This window comes from Benincasa hispida, chromosome 1 (assembly GCF_009727055.1).
Source record: "Benincasa hispida cultivar B227 chromosome 1, ASM972705v1, whole genome shotgun sequence".
NCBI lineage: Eukaryota > Viridiplantae > Streptophyta > Magnoliopsida > Cucurbitales > Cucurbitaceae > Benincasa > Benincasa hispida.
In genome coordinates this window covers 33,038,733-33,056,771 of record NC_052349.1, presented here as the reverse complement: position 1 = coordinate 33,056,771, position 18,039 = coordinate 33,038,733, and the positions used below count along the sequence as shown (strand labels likewise).

The 18,039-nt window shown below is 29.7% G+C and overlaps 2 protein-coding genes across 2 annotated transcripts; both read left to right on the top strand.

The window, feature by feature from the left end:
• The first annotated feature begins 85 nt into the window (after positions 1-85).
• LOC120090350 (potassium channel AKT2/3) lies at positions 86-8,966 on the top strand. The gene is made up of 9 exons (XM_039047949.1): positions 86-539; positions 5,051-5,269; positions 6,284-6,442; positions 6,524-6,581; positions 6,687-7,004; positions 7,123-7,362; positions 7,450-7,767; positions 8,231-8,462; positions 8,664-8,966. The coding sequence occupies exons 1-9, from the start codon at positions 289-291 to the stop codon at positions 8,771-8,773; spliced, it is 1,905 nt and encodes a 634-aa protein (XP_038903877.1). The 5' UTR covers positions 86-288; the 3' UTR covers positions 8,774-8,966.
• Positions 8,967-15,342: 6,376 nt separating this feature from the next.
• Positions 15,343-17,522, top strand: LOC120070841. Its single transcript, XM_039022731.1, has 2 exons — positions 15,343-16,208; positions 16,380-17,522. Exons 1-2 carry the CDS (start codon positions 15,840-15,842, stop codon positions 17,025-17,027), a joined length of 1,017 nt encoding a protein of 338 aa, XP_038878659.1. The 5' UTR covers positions 15,343-15,839; the 3' UTR covers positions 17,028-17,522.
• The last annotated feature ends 517 nt before the right edge of the window (positions 17,523-18,039 follow it).

Sequence of the window (18,039 nt, the reverse complement as noted above, 5' to 3'; positions counted from 1 at the left end):
CCATTATTAATAACAATCTCTCTTACTCTAAATCAAATCTCCTCTACATATACAAATACCCCAATCATACAAAAATAACCCAAATTACCCAAAAAAAATCCCTAAACATTTTGAAAGGACCACCAACCCAACTTTCCCCATCCTCCCACAATAATACCATCGTTTCACTTTCACCTCTCTCCCTTTCATTTCTTCATATATACCCCATCACCATTTTCATTATATTCTTCTCCTTAAAAAACTCATTTCCCATTTTTTTTCTTCTCTCTCTCGATTTAAATTAACATCATGGAGATGAATCTCCCCCGCCGGCTCGGGGCAGCCGCGACAAATGACGAGGAGAAGAACAAAAAGGAAGATCAAAAACAAAGAAGCGAAAACGATGATGAGAACGATAGCGATAGCGATATGCCGTCGTCATTGAGCCTTAGAGAGCTTTCAAAGGTTATACTTCCACCTTTGGGAGTTTCAAGCTTTACTGATGGCAATAAGGTTAAGTCCAATAGTTGGATCATCTCTCCCATGAGCTCAAGATACAGGTACACATTCAACACAAGTTCCCACTTACTTACCAAGCTTACCTCCTCTCTCTCACTCTCTCTCAATAAAGTACTTCAAACAAAAGTGCTTTTTTTAAAAACACTTTTTTCTTAATTTTGTCCACCGGTTAACCACTCATAAACTCTTATAATTTTTTTTTTTTGGTAGAAAGATGAGTACATTTGTAAATCAATTTTTATTATTTACTCTTATTATTTCTAAGAGTTCATTTTAACTTTTTAGAATACTACATCACGTTTTTTTAGAAGTTCGAACTATAAGCTTCTTAGCACATATTGACATTAGTTGAACTAGGTTGATTTTAGCATATTTTAAATGAGGGATAAGATCCATAATATCTTTTCCGAGTTAAAAGTTTAATATTTATTTACTTATTTATTTTATTTTTTTTTAAGGCTTACACTCACTAAATTTATGTAGAATATTTTAAGGAAATTTTTATTTGACATATTACCTTTGACTTGTGGTAATTTGAATGGAGTGCATGGATCTAGTTTTAAGACAAGTGGCTTAAATTCGAGAACAATTCTGTTCTAGCTAGGCTAATTGGTACTAACTTCTTCTCTCTTTCTTATGAAAGCAATTAAATGTTTTTTTTCAAATTATATAGTACGTGATCAATTTTCCAAGCAATAATGACAATATATTATATATAATTTGGATCAAACTGACAAAATATATATTTATTCTATGAGAAGATTGTGATTTTTTTTAATGCTTTTAATATTACGTCTTTGTTTTTTCTTTTTTTAATTACAAGTGCAGATCTATATATATAAAGTGGAGATCTATTTTATATATGAGCAATACTTAACTCCCCATTCTCCCCTTTTTCTGTACATAAAAAAAATTAATATTTTTTTTTAAAAAAAAACTTAAAAAAGAAATTATTTTAAATAACAAAACTGTTAAAAATATTTATAAATATTAACAAAATTTCACCGTCTGTCTACAATAGACTACTATATGTATCTATCATGACATAGATAGACACTGATAGTAGTCTATCGCAGTCTATCGCAAATAGACAGTGAAATTTTGCTATACTTGTAATTTTAGTTCTTTATCTTATATTTAAAAACAACCAAAAACTTAAGTGTCATGTGTCAATTTTGGTGCAGTTGTGACTACACAATAGATGGATGCAACTTGACTGTGCCCAAATTTTTTTCTTTATATATCTTTAAAGAGAAAATATAGATAATTAAACCTTCGATTTTAAAGAAATGAGTAACATGTCTACTATCATTCAACTATGTTTTTTACTTTCACACATTCTAAAATTTAGTCCAATTAAATATTATTTAGATTTTATATTTACTATGTATGATCTATTAGTTAAATGCACTAAGATTTAGAAGGGAGATCTAAGCAATAATAATAGATAAATAGAAAAAAAAAATAATGAATATAGAATTAAAATTTTATTGAATATAATTTAATATTTATATTTCTCTCCATTTTTTTAATAAAATAAATATACTATTTGACAACTACCGACACAACAGTAGGCTTTCGGTGGTACCAAAAAGATTCTTTTCCATTTACAGAAGGTTTTTCCACAATGTTTCATAATTAATTGTCTCTATTTCATAAAATAAAAAATATATATATATTATTATTATCATTATTAAATAATTGTCTCATTCAATGCAAATTTATGGGGTGGAGAAATTCTACAAAATAAATGAATGAATGTGTCAATAAATTTTACCATTATTTTCTTTTTAATTTTAGACCACTAAATCTTCATTCACATTTAATGATAATGAAAATGAGAGAAAATGAATCATACAATAGGAAAAATCATATGATAATGTTTCTTAAAATTCATCTAAAAATGAATTTAAGATGGTAAAAGATTATTATTAATTGATATTATTTACCACTAGTAAAAAAGAGAAGTGAATGCACATGCGTCTAGAAACGTGAAAGATTTAAATATTACTTTGGTCTTTATATTTTTTATTTTGGTTCATTTTGGTCCATATAGTTTTAATTTTGGTTCATTTTGGTCTATGTACTTTTAAAATGTTCTTTTTGATCCTTTTCAAAAGATGATCATTATGATTTTCATTTTTACTCCATTTTTAAGAGATCAAAATGGTCATTTTTTTAAAGTCCAAAGATTAAAATGAATCAAAGTTGAAAATATAGGCATCAAAATGAGCCAAAAATCAAAGTATAAGGACAAAAATGAACATTTTAATAATATAGAGATCAAAATTAACTAAAATAAAAAAAAAAATTAGGGAGACAAAAGTGGATTTAAACCAGAAAAAAAACAAAAAGGTAAATGAAAATAGTGTAAGAAGGAAAAAGAAAGATAATCCTTATCCATAGAAAAAGGAACAAAAGAAAGAAGAAGAAAAACAACATTGGTCCTTATTCTTACATAAAACAATAATGTGAATAGTGTATTATTATTATTATATTTTTTTTTTTTTGGAGAAAATTATAATTATCATTAAGTGAATGGGTGAAAAAAGATTGTCTTTTTAAAAGGAGAAAGTATCATTCTCCTTTTTATTTTTCTTTTTCTTTTTTTAAATTTATTTATCTTGTTTTTTTTTTCTCTAAATTCTAATACAAATATACCAAATTGAGTCCATCACCTTAGAAAATGATCCCCCAACTAAAAGTTCTTATCTATCTACTTTGTGCACATATAAAATTATATTTGATTTAAAACTTTTTATCTTTTCTCGTATTAAAAAAAAAGTATATATATTTAATGCCTAAATATTAATTGAATACAAAATTTAAAAACACAATTTATTTTTCATAGTGGGAAGGATTTGATTTTTTTTTAGTAAAATAAATATAAATATGGAGACTTGATCTTTCAATTTCGAAGTAGACTTATCATTCAGTTTTATTTTAGGTGAATTTGAACCACCACTTAAAAAAATAAAAAATTAGGATTATTTTAAATATAGAGAAATGAATCAAAATATTTATAAATATAACAAAATTTCATCGTCTATTTGTAATAGACTGCGATAGACTATCAGCTATGCTTAGTAGACATAAATAGTAGTCTATCATGGTCTATTGTAGATAGACTATAATATTTTACTATATTTGTAAATATTTTTCAGTCGTCATTTAAAAAAATTTTACTTTTTAACTATAAAAAAATCCTTTAAAGAGAGTATATATATATATGGAGAAAAATAAAGTAGATATAGATTATACTTTATGGCAGACGAATTATTTCATGCTGGAAAAAAAACATCTTTATTATAAAGCGACTGCCATAAAAAACAAAAAAAAAGGTAGCTTTTTTGAACTTTTAGTTTCTAGACGGTCTATAGATTTCAAAATATTAACATTTTAATCCTTAAATTCTGATTTCGTTTCAATTTAATTCATATGTTTCAAAATGTTATAATTTTATTCGTGAGATTTGAGTTTTGTTTCAATTTGGTCCCTAAATTTTAAGTTTTACACTTCTAACCTCAAATTTCACTAAATGAGCACTTTTCGTATTTAGTAGTAATATATATTAATTAATTTAAAAAATTATAATTAATTAGATTTCATTATTTTTCATCAATATTAAAATTAAATTTAAAATTTTATTTCATAATTATTTTAAATGAAATAATAGATATTAATACTAAATAATTATGATAAATATTTACTGAAAAATTCATTTTAAAAATGTAAATTTTGAAATTTAAATATCAAACTCAAATTTCATATTTTGAAACTAAGTACTGAATCGAAATCGACTTAAAAAAATGTGTGTAATTGAAATTTCCAATTTTTCTCTCAAATCAATCAACTTTTACCTCACGGTTTGATCCGTCAAATCAAACCCACTTCATTTTCCTTCAACAAATAAACGTAGGAAAAAAAATTAAAACAAGAATGTTTAAAAGAAAAATAATGATAAAAGAAGAAAAATCAGTTAATCTATTTTGTTCTTTCGAGTGAAAAAAATCGGTTTGAAAACTATAGGTTTGTTGGGAAGGTTTATAAATTTATATAATTTTTTTTTTTATAAAGGTCTTGTATTTATATTATTTTTCCTATAATATAAGTTGAAATTGGTATAATATTCTCGAAACTCAAAAAAAAAAACTTCTAATTTATAAAGCTATGTCATTTTGACTTAGTTAATATTTGAGATATTTTTAATATCATTTTTTATATTTTAAAAATTACTCATCTAAAATCAATTTTAATGATATGAAAATTATATTTAAACACGTAAATTACGAGATTAAAAATAATTTTAAAGTGATTTTAACTGCTGTAAAATAACTCTAAGAAATACACACTTAATATTAATATTTTTTAATACAAATTGAGGATAGAATATTCAATACATACAAATAGAAATGCAAGTTAAGCTCATTCTCTCGTTGCCACTTAACGGTAGCATTTTAAGCTATAGAAATTTGTCTGCATTATAAACTATAGAAATTAGGAGATTAATTACAAAATTTAAGAAGTATGATAATGGGAGGCGAATTTGCAGGTGGTGGCAGTCGTTCATGGTGGTTTTGGTTGCTTACTCGGTGTGGGTTTACCCATTGGAAGTGGCGTTTGTGGACGCAATTTCCAAGCGCCAATTATTAATTGTAGACAATGTTGTCGATCTCTTCTTCGCCATTGATATCTTCTTCACCTTCTTCGTTGCTTACATTGATCATCACACTCAGCTTCTCGTTCGTGATTCTAAGAAGATAGCTATCAGGTTAGAATTCTCCATTCCCACACTCCCATTTCCCCTTTTTTCATGATGGGGTTTTCTAAATTTTGTTTTTAGTACGAATATTTGTGGTGGGTATGGAACAATTCCATCTTCTGAGTGTAGATTATGATGAGTTTGCTTTGAAATTGGATGTCCGTTTCATTGGATATTTTGGAAGTTCTTGTACGAGTAAGTTTAAGAGATATGTATCAGTCTGTTGTTGTGGTAAATGTGTATGGAGAGTACTTTTCTGTCAGATACCTTGAATCTAATATATGGTACTTCAAACGATCAAGTACTAGGTCAGTGAGTTGGGGTTTAGGGGCAAAGCGCCCTGGGTTCAAGGCAACGCCTTGGACCTAAGTTGAATTCATATTTTTCATATTTACGTTTTTTATTCTAGGATTTAAAGAAGTGCGTTATATAAACTCTAGAGGTGCAACTTATCTATATTTTGAATTTTCTCTCTAATAAAATTACTCTCCACTCTCATCATGGACGTAGTGAATATACTGTTAGTGAGCTATGTAAATTTGTGTGTCGATTTTCTCTATTGCTTTACCCTTTTTGTTTTCTTTATTTGTTGATTCCATAATAATTTCAATCTTCTTGAAGTTGAAGCACATAAGAATGAATGAGAATCTACTTTAAAGAGTATTGTTAAATGGTAATTATATTGTTGTGGTTGTGCTAGCTTGTTAATTTTACTTTGTTTTCAATTGAAAACCTTATTTGAAGTATCTGCCAACCTTGTTATGCCTTTTAACATGTAGTTTTAATCTTAGAAGTTCATCCAATGACAGTTTTAAACAATGCTTTCATTTGTCAAAATGATGTGATGTATGTACTATGGAAATTACTATTACCACTTTAGTGCTTTACACTTTGCCCATGATTTGGACAGGGCCAACACCACTTGCTGTCTGTAATCTTCTGAAAATGTCAAGGGTTTTCACATATTTGTGATGGGATTTTAGCCTAAAACTCTATAACTAATGTTAAAATGGGTTTCCACAGGTACTTGTCAACATGGTTCTTGATGGATGTGGCATCAACAATCCCATTTGAGACACTGGCCTATCTGTCCACAGGCAAATATGATCTTTGTCTCCCTTTCGCCCTCCTAGGATTGCTCAGATTTTGGCGATTGCGACGTGTCAAGCAATTTTTTACCAGGTTTGTTTTCAGGTCATGTTAACTCATTAGTCACTTATTCCAAAAGCTCGAGCCTCATTAATGTTTGCTTTCGTTTTGCAGGCTTGAGAAGGACATTAGATTCAGCTACTTTTGGGTTCGTTGTGCTAGGCTCCTATCTGTAAGTATAATAAAGAATCTGTTCAAACTGATAACCGAAACTGCCTGAAACGTTGGTTACAAGTTGATGAATATAGGACTCATTTGTTCTGTTTGTACTTTGTAGGTCACTTTATTATATGTCCATTGTGCTGGATGCCTCTACTACTTGTTGGCTGATCGATATCCACATGAAGGGAAAACCTGGATCGCAACCTTATTTCCAAATTTCAAAGAGATTAGCCTTGGAGTGAGATATACTTCAGCCATGTATTGGTCTATCACCACAATGACCACCGTTGGTTATGGTGATCTTCATGCTGTGAACACCGTGGAGATGATCTTTATCATTTTCTACATGCTCTTCAATCTCGGGCTAACTGCTTACTTGATCGGTAACATGACAAACTTAGTTGTTGAAGGAACTCGCCGTACAATGGAATTTGTAAGCATTCGTATCAGTTCCTCTTTATATTGGTTTCTAAATATGATTACCATTGTTTTAACTTTACCATTACTTGAATTGGCATCGCATATTTGGTTGATTTTATCACTTTCTGCAGAGAAACAGCATCGAAATGGCATCAAATTTTGTTAACCGAAATCGCCTGCCTTCGAGGTTGAAGGAACACATATTGGCATACATGTGCTTGAGATTCAAGGCTGAGAGCCTAAACCAACAACATCTGATTGAACAGCTTCCGAAGTCAATTTGCAAAAGCATCTGTCAACAATTGTTTTTGCCAACCGTGGAGAAAGTCTATCTCTTCAAGGGTGTCTCAAAGGAAACACTCGTGGTCCTGGTGCGCATATCAGTTCTTTGGCTTTGCAAACAAAGTTTTGAGTAACTGACCTAGAACTTTAACTAACTATGCCATAAAATGGGACAGGTAGCAAAGATGAAAGCCGAGTATATACCGCCTAAGGAGGACGTGATAATACAAAATGACACTCCTGATGAAATTTACATCATTGTGTCTGGGGAAATTGAAATTATTGACTGCGAGATGGATGTGGAACGGACTGTTGGGACGTTACATTGTGGCAGTATGTTTGGGGAAGTAGGAGCACTTTGTTGCAAAAACCAAAATTTTACATACAGAACCAGAACTCTTTCACAGCTCTTGAAGCTGAAAACAAGTGTACTACAAGAAGCTATGCATTTCAAACAAGAAGACAGTATGGTCATTGTCAAGAACTTCCTTCAGGTTCGTATATAATTTCATCTCCCTTTCTCACTAGATCTGGATTTTCAAGTATAAGTCCCCGAAAATGAAACAAGAGAACTGGATTTTGTAGTGTATGCTTGGATCTTGTTGAAGCTCGGGGATTGTTTGGAAGCTGTTCTCAGTAATCTATTACTGAGAAAACAAAAGTTTTGTGAACATGTGTCCGGTTAAATGTTTTCAAAAAATTGTCTCTCCTCATTTTACCTCAAGCTTGTTTTTCTAGAACAGATGCATCTGTTCTTCCTGAAAGATCAAATGGTTAAAAATGTCAATTTAATTGTATAGTAACTCTAAATTTTTCCTTTTGTTTCAATCTCAAGAATGAAAACAATTTCCAAAACCAAATCTTTAAGCCCTCCCAATCAGTTTCTTTGAGAAGCAGCGACTCGAAGTAGTTGCTCGAGAAAAATCCGTCGTTAAATCATCAAATAAACTATTGCAGGAAAGGGAGCTGAGCCACAAGATCACCATAGAAGGTTCGCCGGAGAAAGAGGTGCCGACGTTGATTGAAGAAAAGGATCAAAGTTTCAACTGGAAACACTCCATGGAATTAGATTTTGCTAGAGTGAACATATACAAAGGCCATCCAGTAGCCAGAAAACAGGCTTCTTGTGATGAGCCTGGAAAACTGATCAGATTGCCACATTCAATGGAGGAGCTCAAAAAACTTGCAGGTAACACTCTTCTAATGGAAATTTCATTACTTTCAGTGAGTTCAAAATCTGCTTATTGACTGAAACAGTACTTCTAGAATAAACACTTTTGACTATATAACCAAACAATAAACATCAAGAAAATTAGCTAATAACATTTTTCATCTTTGTTTCAGAATCAGTTTAATATGTTCCTGACTCCACTTTTGGCAATCTTAACAGGTGAAAAGTTCGGATTTGATGCAAGAAATTCTGTTTTAACAAATGAAGAAGGCTCTGAAATTGATTCTATTGATCTGATAAGGGATAATGATAAACTTTTTTTTTCATAGTTGCAGATGATAAATCCCTGTAATCTGAGGCTATGAAAATAAATAGCTATTAGATAACCAAGGGATATTTTCCCCTAAAAAATTAGGAGAGGGGGGAAAGGTTGCTAAGCAAATCTGCTTTAACCAATCATCCTTTTGTATTTTATTATTATTTTTTTAATGAAAATAGCTGAAGAAAAAAAAATTATATATATAATATATATATAATTATATAATAATATATAAATTATATATTATATCTGCTTGATCACTAACTTTGAATGGTCTGTGTGGGACTAATAGTAATGTCATTAGGAGCACATATTTACATGCAGATTAGAGAGGTGCTGTGTATAATAAGGGTCTTCATCATTTTTAAAAATAATAATAATAATAATTCAACGTAAGTGTAGGATCGAACTATCAACCTTTGAGATGATAATTATTATCTAAGACAAGTGACACGAAATTAGTCAAGGTACGCTTAAATTTGTCTGAATACTAACATATAAAAAAGGTATAAGTGTCTCATCTATTGAGCATATTCAGATTAACTTTATTGGTTATACAATTTGTTGGATCATTTCTAGAATGGATGAATTCAATCCAACTCAATCATAAAATATTTGAGTCGGGTTGATTTGAATTGGTCCAAAATGATGAAGTTAAGGTTTTGTTTTGTTTTTGTTTTTTCCATCATGAATTTAATCCAACTCAATCATCCATCAAACATACTCGAATTAACTTCAATGTTTTTGTTTGTTTGTTTCTTTCTTTCTTTCTACTCAATAAATTTCCAATAAATGATAAACCTAACCTTCACCCCAACTATGAAATAAGTTTATGGCAGCGTACGTGGATATAGTAGAAAGAAGGGGAGAGAATAAATGTACATTTTCTATTCTTGGGAAAAATACACAATATTCTTAGATATAGAGGGATTTATCTAAAGCATATTTTTAAGTAGATAAAAGGCTATTATTTATTCTTTTTCGAGATTCAAGGTTCAAATTTTAATTGATGGTGCATAAAGGTATAATCACCAACTAAGAAATGAGTTTCAGATCCTCCCAACCTACATGTAGTGGAAATAAAACGTATACATCGAGAGGGAGAAAGGAGGATATTAATCTTTAAACTTACAAATATGGATGTATTAAAAATTCTCGTCGTTCCCAAAAAAGTTGTTGACTACTTTCATTTTAGAATTATATTCGTTATTCTGGAACTTTTTTGTGCAGTACTTATTCTGATTCCACCGATGAATGTTTTATTTTCATGTGTTATGCTTTTGGTTATGAAATTTTGGTAATTAACAATTTTAATGGTTTAGTTTAACTTTTCAAATATTTAATTTTCAAAATAAATCATTTTAGAAAAAAAAAAATCGAAATATTTGGTATAGTTTTCGAAACACTTTCAAACTAGATTTGGGCAGCCATATTGATGTCTTTGGAGAGACTTTTCGGAGAGAAGCTAGAAGGAAAAGCTCTGCAACCCTCAATTTTCAGCATTTTCTCATCTTCTTTTCTTCTTTCATTCTCCAAACTTTATTCTATTGTAATTTATTCTCTTTTATGATTTTGTTCATTTAGTTTTCTTTATTTTGCAGCTAGTAGTATGAACTAAATACTCTTTAGATAAGATTAGGTATATTGTTTTGATCTGAGATTAAATGTTGGAGCTCAAAACGTATTTTTTTTTTAAATTTGGGTTTATTGCTAATACATTATTTTTCGTTTCGCCAACCGTTTCCATGCATTGTTTTTTTCGATTTTTTTTTTTTAAAAAAAAGGGAACGATTGCTTAAACTCACATTAATTCCTTTAGAGTTATTAGGTAGTTAAGACTCCGTTTGATAACCATTTTGTTTTTTATTTTTTTTATTTTTGAAAATTAAATCTATTTCCTCTCAATTTCTAACAACTAATAAAAACACATAAGCAATGTACATGAAATCGTATTGTTTTAATTAATTAAAAGTTTAAAAATCTATTGGTTTTTTTTAGCATCTAATAAATAAATAATATATATGTTTTTTTAAAAATTTTAATTACTATAACATTTAAAAGTTAGATAATATAAAATTTAATTGCTTATGAATAAATCATCAAGTAATGGTAATGAGATTTAGACATTTAGTATTTCATAGACTCTTTGCTTGATTTGCATTATAGAGATGCAATCCAAGGTTTTTCTTTTGTTAATCACAATTTCAATTCCACCATGCACGAACTTACTATAGATGCCTATAGACATCGACTGATATCAATTTGTCTGAAAGATCACCTACCATGGGTAGATGGGTAGATTCTCTTTTAAGAGCTTATCATATTATTTCTTGTTTATTTTTGTCAACAACAATAATAGAAATAATGTAAGAATTTTTATTTTAATGCTTTCATATCATCATTACTTCCATAAAGATTATTCTATGTTGCACTAAAATAAAAATTGTACTCATAATTAAGTTATCAAATAAATATGTTAACATTTTGATATTTTAATATAATGCAACAATTTTTATTTCAATGTCATCACATATTTGCCGTTATAATTATTCTCATACACAAAAGGAATATGTATCATATATATATATATATATATATATGACATCGTATAGTTTTAATTCAAAGTAAGAATCATTAAATGTAAGAATAATTGTTATAGTTATTCTTATACACAAAAGGAATATGTATCATCATATATACACTACTTTCACCTCCAATTTTTTCATTTGTTATCTACATTTTACTAATGGTTTAAAAAACCAAGCCTAAATTTGGAAATTGAAAAATAGCTTTTAAAAATTTATTTTTATTTATTGAAATTTGACTAAGAATTCAAGTATTGTAATTAAAAAAGATATAAATCATGGTAAGAAATAACGAGAAAATAAGCTTAATTCTAAAAAAAATAAAAAACGAAATAGTTATTGAGAAGATTGTTGAGAAATGGTTGCATGGATTGAGATTGCGTTAGTTTTTGCATCAGCATTTGAATTCAGAAAAATACATTGAACCCTAATTTGAGCCTAATCTTCCCAAACTAATACAAGCATTCTTTTTCTTCCTTGTTTATTTCTTGTTTTTCTTGCTCATTACTGTTTAATCAACTTAAGTATTGATGTATTATAACTAATGATAACAAATATTTTGATGGTTATCAAATTGAATTCACTAAAACTCAGCTTCAATTAACAAACGCAATAAACGAATCTTCCAAAGTACTGAGAAGATTCATACCAAATTGTGGGATGAAACAATTCCTGTAGCGAATCTGTAGTATAAAAAATCTTCATTCTTTAACAATTATGATGCATCTGCTATACCCTTAATTGGAAGGCTTTTCTCTAGTCTTTCCTTTCTATTCTTATCTCTTTTGGTTGTATTCAAGTTCATCTTCAGCTCTATCTGTACTGAATCCTCTTTTTTGTATGAATGCATCTCTTTGGATTCGAGTTATGATGAGGGTGTGCTACAAATGTGTCAACCTAGTTGAGATATGTTGTTGCATGCGCCTACTAATTCTATTTCTATTTGTATATTATTTAAAAAAAATAAAAATAAAACTCAACTTCAATTTGAAGCAAATCTTATCAAGTCCTCGAGGATTTGATAATTTACTTGTTACTTGTTGCTAGATTGTGTACACGATTGCAAATTATTTGTGTAATATATTGTGTGTCGAAATTCATTTTACAAAGCATCATTGGCATAAAGCACATTTATCAATAAATCATTACTAACACATTTGAATGTGTCATTTGAAAAATAATGAATCTTAATATTTGGCAATTTGAATTTTATTGAACAAGTTGAATTATATGTGTCAAAATAATTCGAATAACAAATTATCGCACATTAAATATGTTAATAAAATAATATTTTAATAATATATTTTCTTGCTAACAAGTTTTTTTAAAAGTAATGAGATGTTTTAACACAACAAATGAAATTTTAAGGCATTAAAAACCAAATTGCAAATCAATCGAGTAACCAATACCATCTTGTATATTTGATCTATCTCTATTTATAGAATTTGAACTAAGACAACTTATTTTCACATATACATTTCACATATGCCAAATTTATATTAAAATTTTCAGCTGTAACCCTCTTTGTGTGCTAGATAGCTTATTTTTACATATAGTTCACTGAGGGTAAAAATGGATCAGGTCATGTCATTTTTTGGGCAAACCCACCCCGACAGCAAAATGGTGAACAAACCGGCTTGACTCGACTTCCATGGATCGGATCGGGTCGGTCATCCGTTTTTTTAGCAAACCTTGGTGGATTGAAGCCATCCACCTCTCCAAAAATGTCTTCTTCATTCTTCTCAGACTTTCCTTCATGAATCAAGTGTTGTGGGGAAAAAAAAAAAAAGAGAGACATGGGAGGGAGGAAAGGAAAAAGACGTGCAAGAGAGGAAATAAAGATGGAAGGAGGCGTTAGGCGTGTATTGTAAAGTAAATTAGAGTTTCAATCGGTTTAAGTAAAACCGAACCGACCGACTCGATTCGGTTTGGATTGATTTATATAATAAATTAGACCGAATCTAGTCCAGTTAGGTTTACCAATTCATTACGGTTCCTCACACCCCTATATAGTTCACAAATGTCAATCTTTATTAGAATTTAAGCTGATTTGGTGGCTTGTTTTTCTTACAAATTTACATCACTCCACATTTATTATGTGATTTTGATATATTTGTTTCCTAATACGAACTGTTCATTTAAGGCAATTTTCCACATCTTCCATTTAATTTTCTCATTTTCCCTTAATTGTTTGTACATTATTATTTATTTATTTATTTATTGCATTCATTGTATTTTAATTCTTTATTTATTATCAACACGTAATTTTTTTTACTTGTTATCATTTTAATTTTTTTGGTATACAATTTTAAATATTTTAATTTGAGGTAGTGGCTAAGTTTTTCAAATGCAGGGACATATGACAATGGGAGGTGCTATAGTTGTTTCGTACCATGTTTAAATTTTTCTAAATCTACAAATATATTTAGTAACATGAGGTATATATATATTCATCTTTTTGGTATATATACACTAAGTACTTATTTGCAAACAATATGATTATGATGAAAAATAAATATACCAAGTGTATATCACAAAATCTGTTATTGGTGGAATATTATACGTTAATAAGGATGAAATAATAATAATAGTATAAAGAATTGTTTTTAAATATAGGAAAATGAGTTAATTTATTTACAAATATAGTAAATTTTCATTAACTATTAGTGATAGATGCTCGTAGATACTGATATGATCTACTAGTGTCAGTCTGACCAATCAGTGTCTATCATTATCTATTATCGATAAGACAGTGACATTTTGTTATGTTTAAAAATAATTTTAATATTTTTTTTTCATTTATAACATAATATAGGAGAGTGAGTAGAGTGGTCCAAGTCAATAAATGGTTTAGGTAGAGAGGGAAAAGAAAAGAAAAGAAAAAAGGCTATATATGTTGTGCATTGCATAGACATGGGCCTCATGATATGATTCTTCCTTTATAAACAAAACAAAGAATCTCAATTTCAAACCCTAAAACAGAATGTTGGGCCTAAACCAGGAAAAAAAAATAAAAATAAAAAAAAGCCTAATATTTTATAATTAATACCAAATCTATTTTCCATCTCTGTTTTTTTTATTTTTTTTATTTCTCAAGTTTTTTCTTCCCTCTAAAAAGAAGAAGGAAAAAAAAAAAAAAAGGCTGCCATAGCCATAGCCATAGCATTGCCATATCAATATAGAAAAATGAGAAAGCATCTGAGTCAAAGTGGTCAAACTTTTACTGCTCAGAAGAAACATAATCCAACATGAAATATAATTAAATTAAAAAAATAATAAAAAGTGATTTAAAAAAATAAACTTTGTTAAATTCAATTAGCTTTTGCAAATTCTGACCATACCCCTCCTTTCAGTTTCAGGTAATGATTCTAATTATAGGCTCTGTGCAAATTATATCAATCCATTTGGATTTCAAGTTTACATTACTTTGAAGGGAAACCATCAAAATTTTCATCTATTTATTATTTTTTTTTAAAAAAAAATGTTAATCCCAAACCAAATTTTTCATTCCAGTAATTCAAACTTATCTTCTAAACATTAATACTCTCTTGATCTACAAGATTTTGATTTGGATTTTTTTATCCCTAAATTCCAAAAAATCCAACATTCTAATGTGTATAGAAAAATTTAAATGATATGTCATCGTGCGTTTTATTAAGTCCATAGCAGATGAATTGTAAAATAATTAATCACCTCACTTATGTTATGCTTGTTTTAGCAATGAATCCACAACTTAGGATGAGCAATAGTAAAGTTTAACTTAAAAGAATTATATCTATTGTATAGAACTGTAACACATCCACCAAAAATGAATGTAGGTAGTTTTTTTGTTCGAACAACAGATCTTTTGGTCACTAACACATTAGGTTGTCAGTTGAGCGATGCTCGCTTTGGTCAAAATTTAATGTGTTTAATGTTCATTTTCGTTTGCATTGTAGTATTTAAGCAGAATACAAATGTCAAATTTAGTTTAAATAAAAAATATATTTGTTACATGATAAAACATCTTGGAAAAAAGGACAAAAATATAAAGGAAAGCATAGGAGATAGGTGGTCATTATGGATGGAAGGTATGACTAAGCAGCATTTTGGTAGAAACAAATGAAGGTTTAATAATGGGGCTGATTAGATGTATTACGTATTAAGATGGAGAAATAAAATAGGCATTAAAGCTGTAATTTGGGGTTAAGAAAAAAAATTGTAAAGAGGGCAAGCGTTTATGGATGGCATCCATTATAATTTGGCAATACAAATTGATGAGTCTGTTTCTGTTTCTCTCTCTCTCTTGAAATGCATTGTTATAACAGCAGAGTCCAATGATCTCCTCCACTGAATAGGAAACACACATGATTGCACCCAACAAACCAATCCTTTCATATTATTCTTATTTCTTCTCTTCTTAATCTCTCCCTCCATCACATATATATAAAAACTCTCTTCTTTTCCCCTCTCCTTCTTCCCCCAACAAAACAACATAGCCATTGCTCCCAAATGGCTACTTCTTCATCTACAGCCACCTCCCTCAATGGCTTCTACCAGTTCCTATCCCACGAGCTCGATGACCTCCATCACGCCTTCGTCTCCTCCGACTTCATGTCCCTTCACTTTCTTCAGAAGGTTCTTTCTCTTCTTAGAACTCTTCACTCTCACCTCATCCAGCTCGGCCAGCGCCTCCACCTCCCCGTCGGCGGTAAGTGGCTCGACGAGTATATGGATGAAAGTTCACGCCTTTGGGAAGCTTGTCAAGTCCTTAAATCTGCTATCTCAAGGATGGAGCTTTTCCATGTTGAAGCTTCTGCCATAGCTTCTTCTTTGCAGGATCCTCACTTTATTCGTTTCAATCCTCGAGCGTCTCGACGGGTGTGTTTATGTTTGAATTTGAATATGATTCGGGTTCTGTTTGCCTTGAAAGTTCTGTTCTTTTTATTGTGTATTGCTCTGTCTTCCTCCGTTCTGTTTTGCTCTGTTTTGTACTCTGTTTTCTGCTCTGTTTTTCTCTGTTTTGAGTGTTTTCATTGGGGGGTTTTGCAGGTTCTTCGTGCAATTACTGATTTCGAGAGGAATGTTTATGGGTTGGAAGAAGAAAATAGAAGCTTGATGAACACAAGGATCCAGCCATTATCACTGCTCTGTTTCAACGGTAGCAGTGACGGCGCGTCAACCGGAATGGGATCAACATCAAAGCTGAATGCTTTTAATGGATTCAGAGGTGTTCTTCATGCAGTGAAGAGCATCAGCTCATTACTTCTAATGATTCTTCTGTGTTCTCTTGTGTATTGTTGGCCAGAATCAAGTTTCCATGGAAGTAATGGGACTGAAAATGAAAATGATCAGCACCATCAAAGAACCATGTTCAGCTCAAGCTTTGTAGCTTCAATGGAGAGATTAAAACAGAGAGTGGCAAATGAAATAGACAGAGTAGATGGGCAACCAGTGGGGATCTTGCTGTTTGAATTCAGAGAAGCCAAGGCAGCCATGGAAGGCCTGAAAGTGGAGCTTGAGAAGGGTTTGGAAGAAGATGAAGAAGTTGAAACAGAAGAGAAAGTTGAGAGATTGAATGGCTGGTTTGGGTCATTAAGAATTGGAGTGGATGCCATTATTGGACAACTTGATGATTTCTTTGATGAGATTGTTGAAGGAAGAAAGAAGCTTTTGGATATGTGCACTCATAACAGATAGATTAAAAAAAAAATAAGAAAAAGGAGCATCTGGGTATGTTGCAAGATGCAAACTTTCAAGAAGAATGTAGTCAAAACAAATTTTGGAAGAAGAGAGAAATTCTAGTAGAATTATTTTTATTTTTATTTATTTTTGAAATCAAATTGTTTATTGTAGGATGTGATTATCTTGCAGCTTATGAGAGCTTAAAAGAAGAAGAATCATAAGGGAAAGAGAGGGAGAGAGAGGAATTGATTCTTCAATTGCTTTGAAGAAAAGCAGCTAAAAAAAAACCAAGAAAAAAAAAAGGAGAGAGGCAGATTTTCCCACTCAAAAAAAGAAAGATTCTTTGCTGTGGATTGTGGAAGGAGAAAGGGAAAAGGTGGCAATTTATATAACACTCCACAGAGCCACATTAATATTATTCCAAACAAATCCATATTGTCAATTATTATACTTTTAAATAAACTATTTTCTACTCTAATAAATACAACTTTGATTTTTTTTTTCCCTTAATAGTTTTCAAACTGTTTTGGGTTTCTTGAAATTTCCATACATGGACATGTACAAGTAGAGATTTTTTTTTTTTTTTTTTTTTTTGATAATTGTAACCAAATTTGCATTTGATTCCATGAAGGAAAACAAATAAATAAATTGCATTTGAGAATGTTAAAAGAATATTATATTATAATAAATAGCAATGTGATTTTTTTTTTTTAATTTTGAGTATAACTCAAATGGTTATAAAATGTCCTCCATCGAGAGGTCATAGATTCAAAGAAATATGTTTTATTTATTTGATTTTTTTTTATCAACGTCTATTTGAACATCATGATTTTAAGAAATTTCAAATCATAACAGATTTTAAATGAATTATGTTGTTTGTTATAGTGAGAAAGAGAATATTTGATCATGCATTTAAATGAAAAAAAAAATATTAATAAAATGGTCAAAGTGCATAAAATTTAGAGATAATTTACTTTTTTTTCTAAACATTTTTCATATTCTAATTTTCATTTAACTTATCTAATTA

Excerpts from the sequence above, each read along its gene's own strand:
- LOC120090350 (XM_039047949.1), top strand. The coding sequence starts at position 289 with ATGGAGATGAATCTCCCCCGCCGGCTCGGGGCAGCCGCGACAAATGAC. Across the intron at positions 5,270-6,283 it reads TCTAAGAAGATAGCTATCAG|GTACTTGTCAACATGGTTCT; the intron begins GTTAGAATTCTC and ends GGGTTTCCACAG. Across the intron at positions 7,363-7,449 it reads AGGAAACACTCGTGGTCCTG|GTAGCAAAGATGAAAGCCGA; the intron begins GTGCGCATATCA and ends AAAATGGGACAG.
- LOC120070841 (XM_039022731.1), top strand. The coding sequence starts at position 15,840 with ATGGCTACTTCTTCATCTACAGCCACCTCCCTCAATGGCTTCTACCAG. Across the intron at positions 16,209-16,379 it reads ATCCTCGAGCGTCTCGACGG|GTTCTTCGTGCAATTACTGA; the intron begins GTGTGTTTATGT and ends GGGGTTTTGCAG.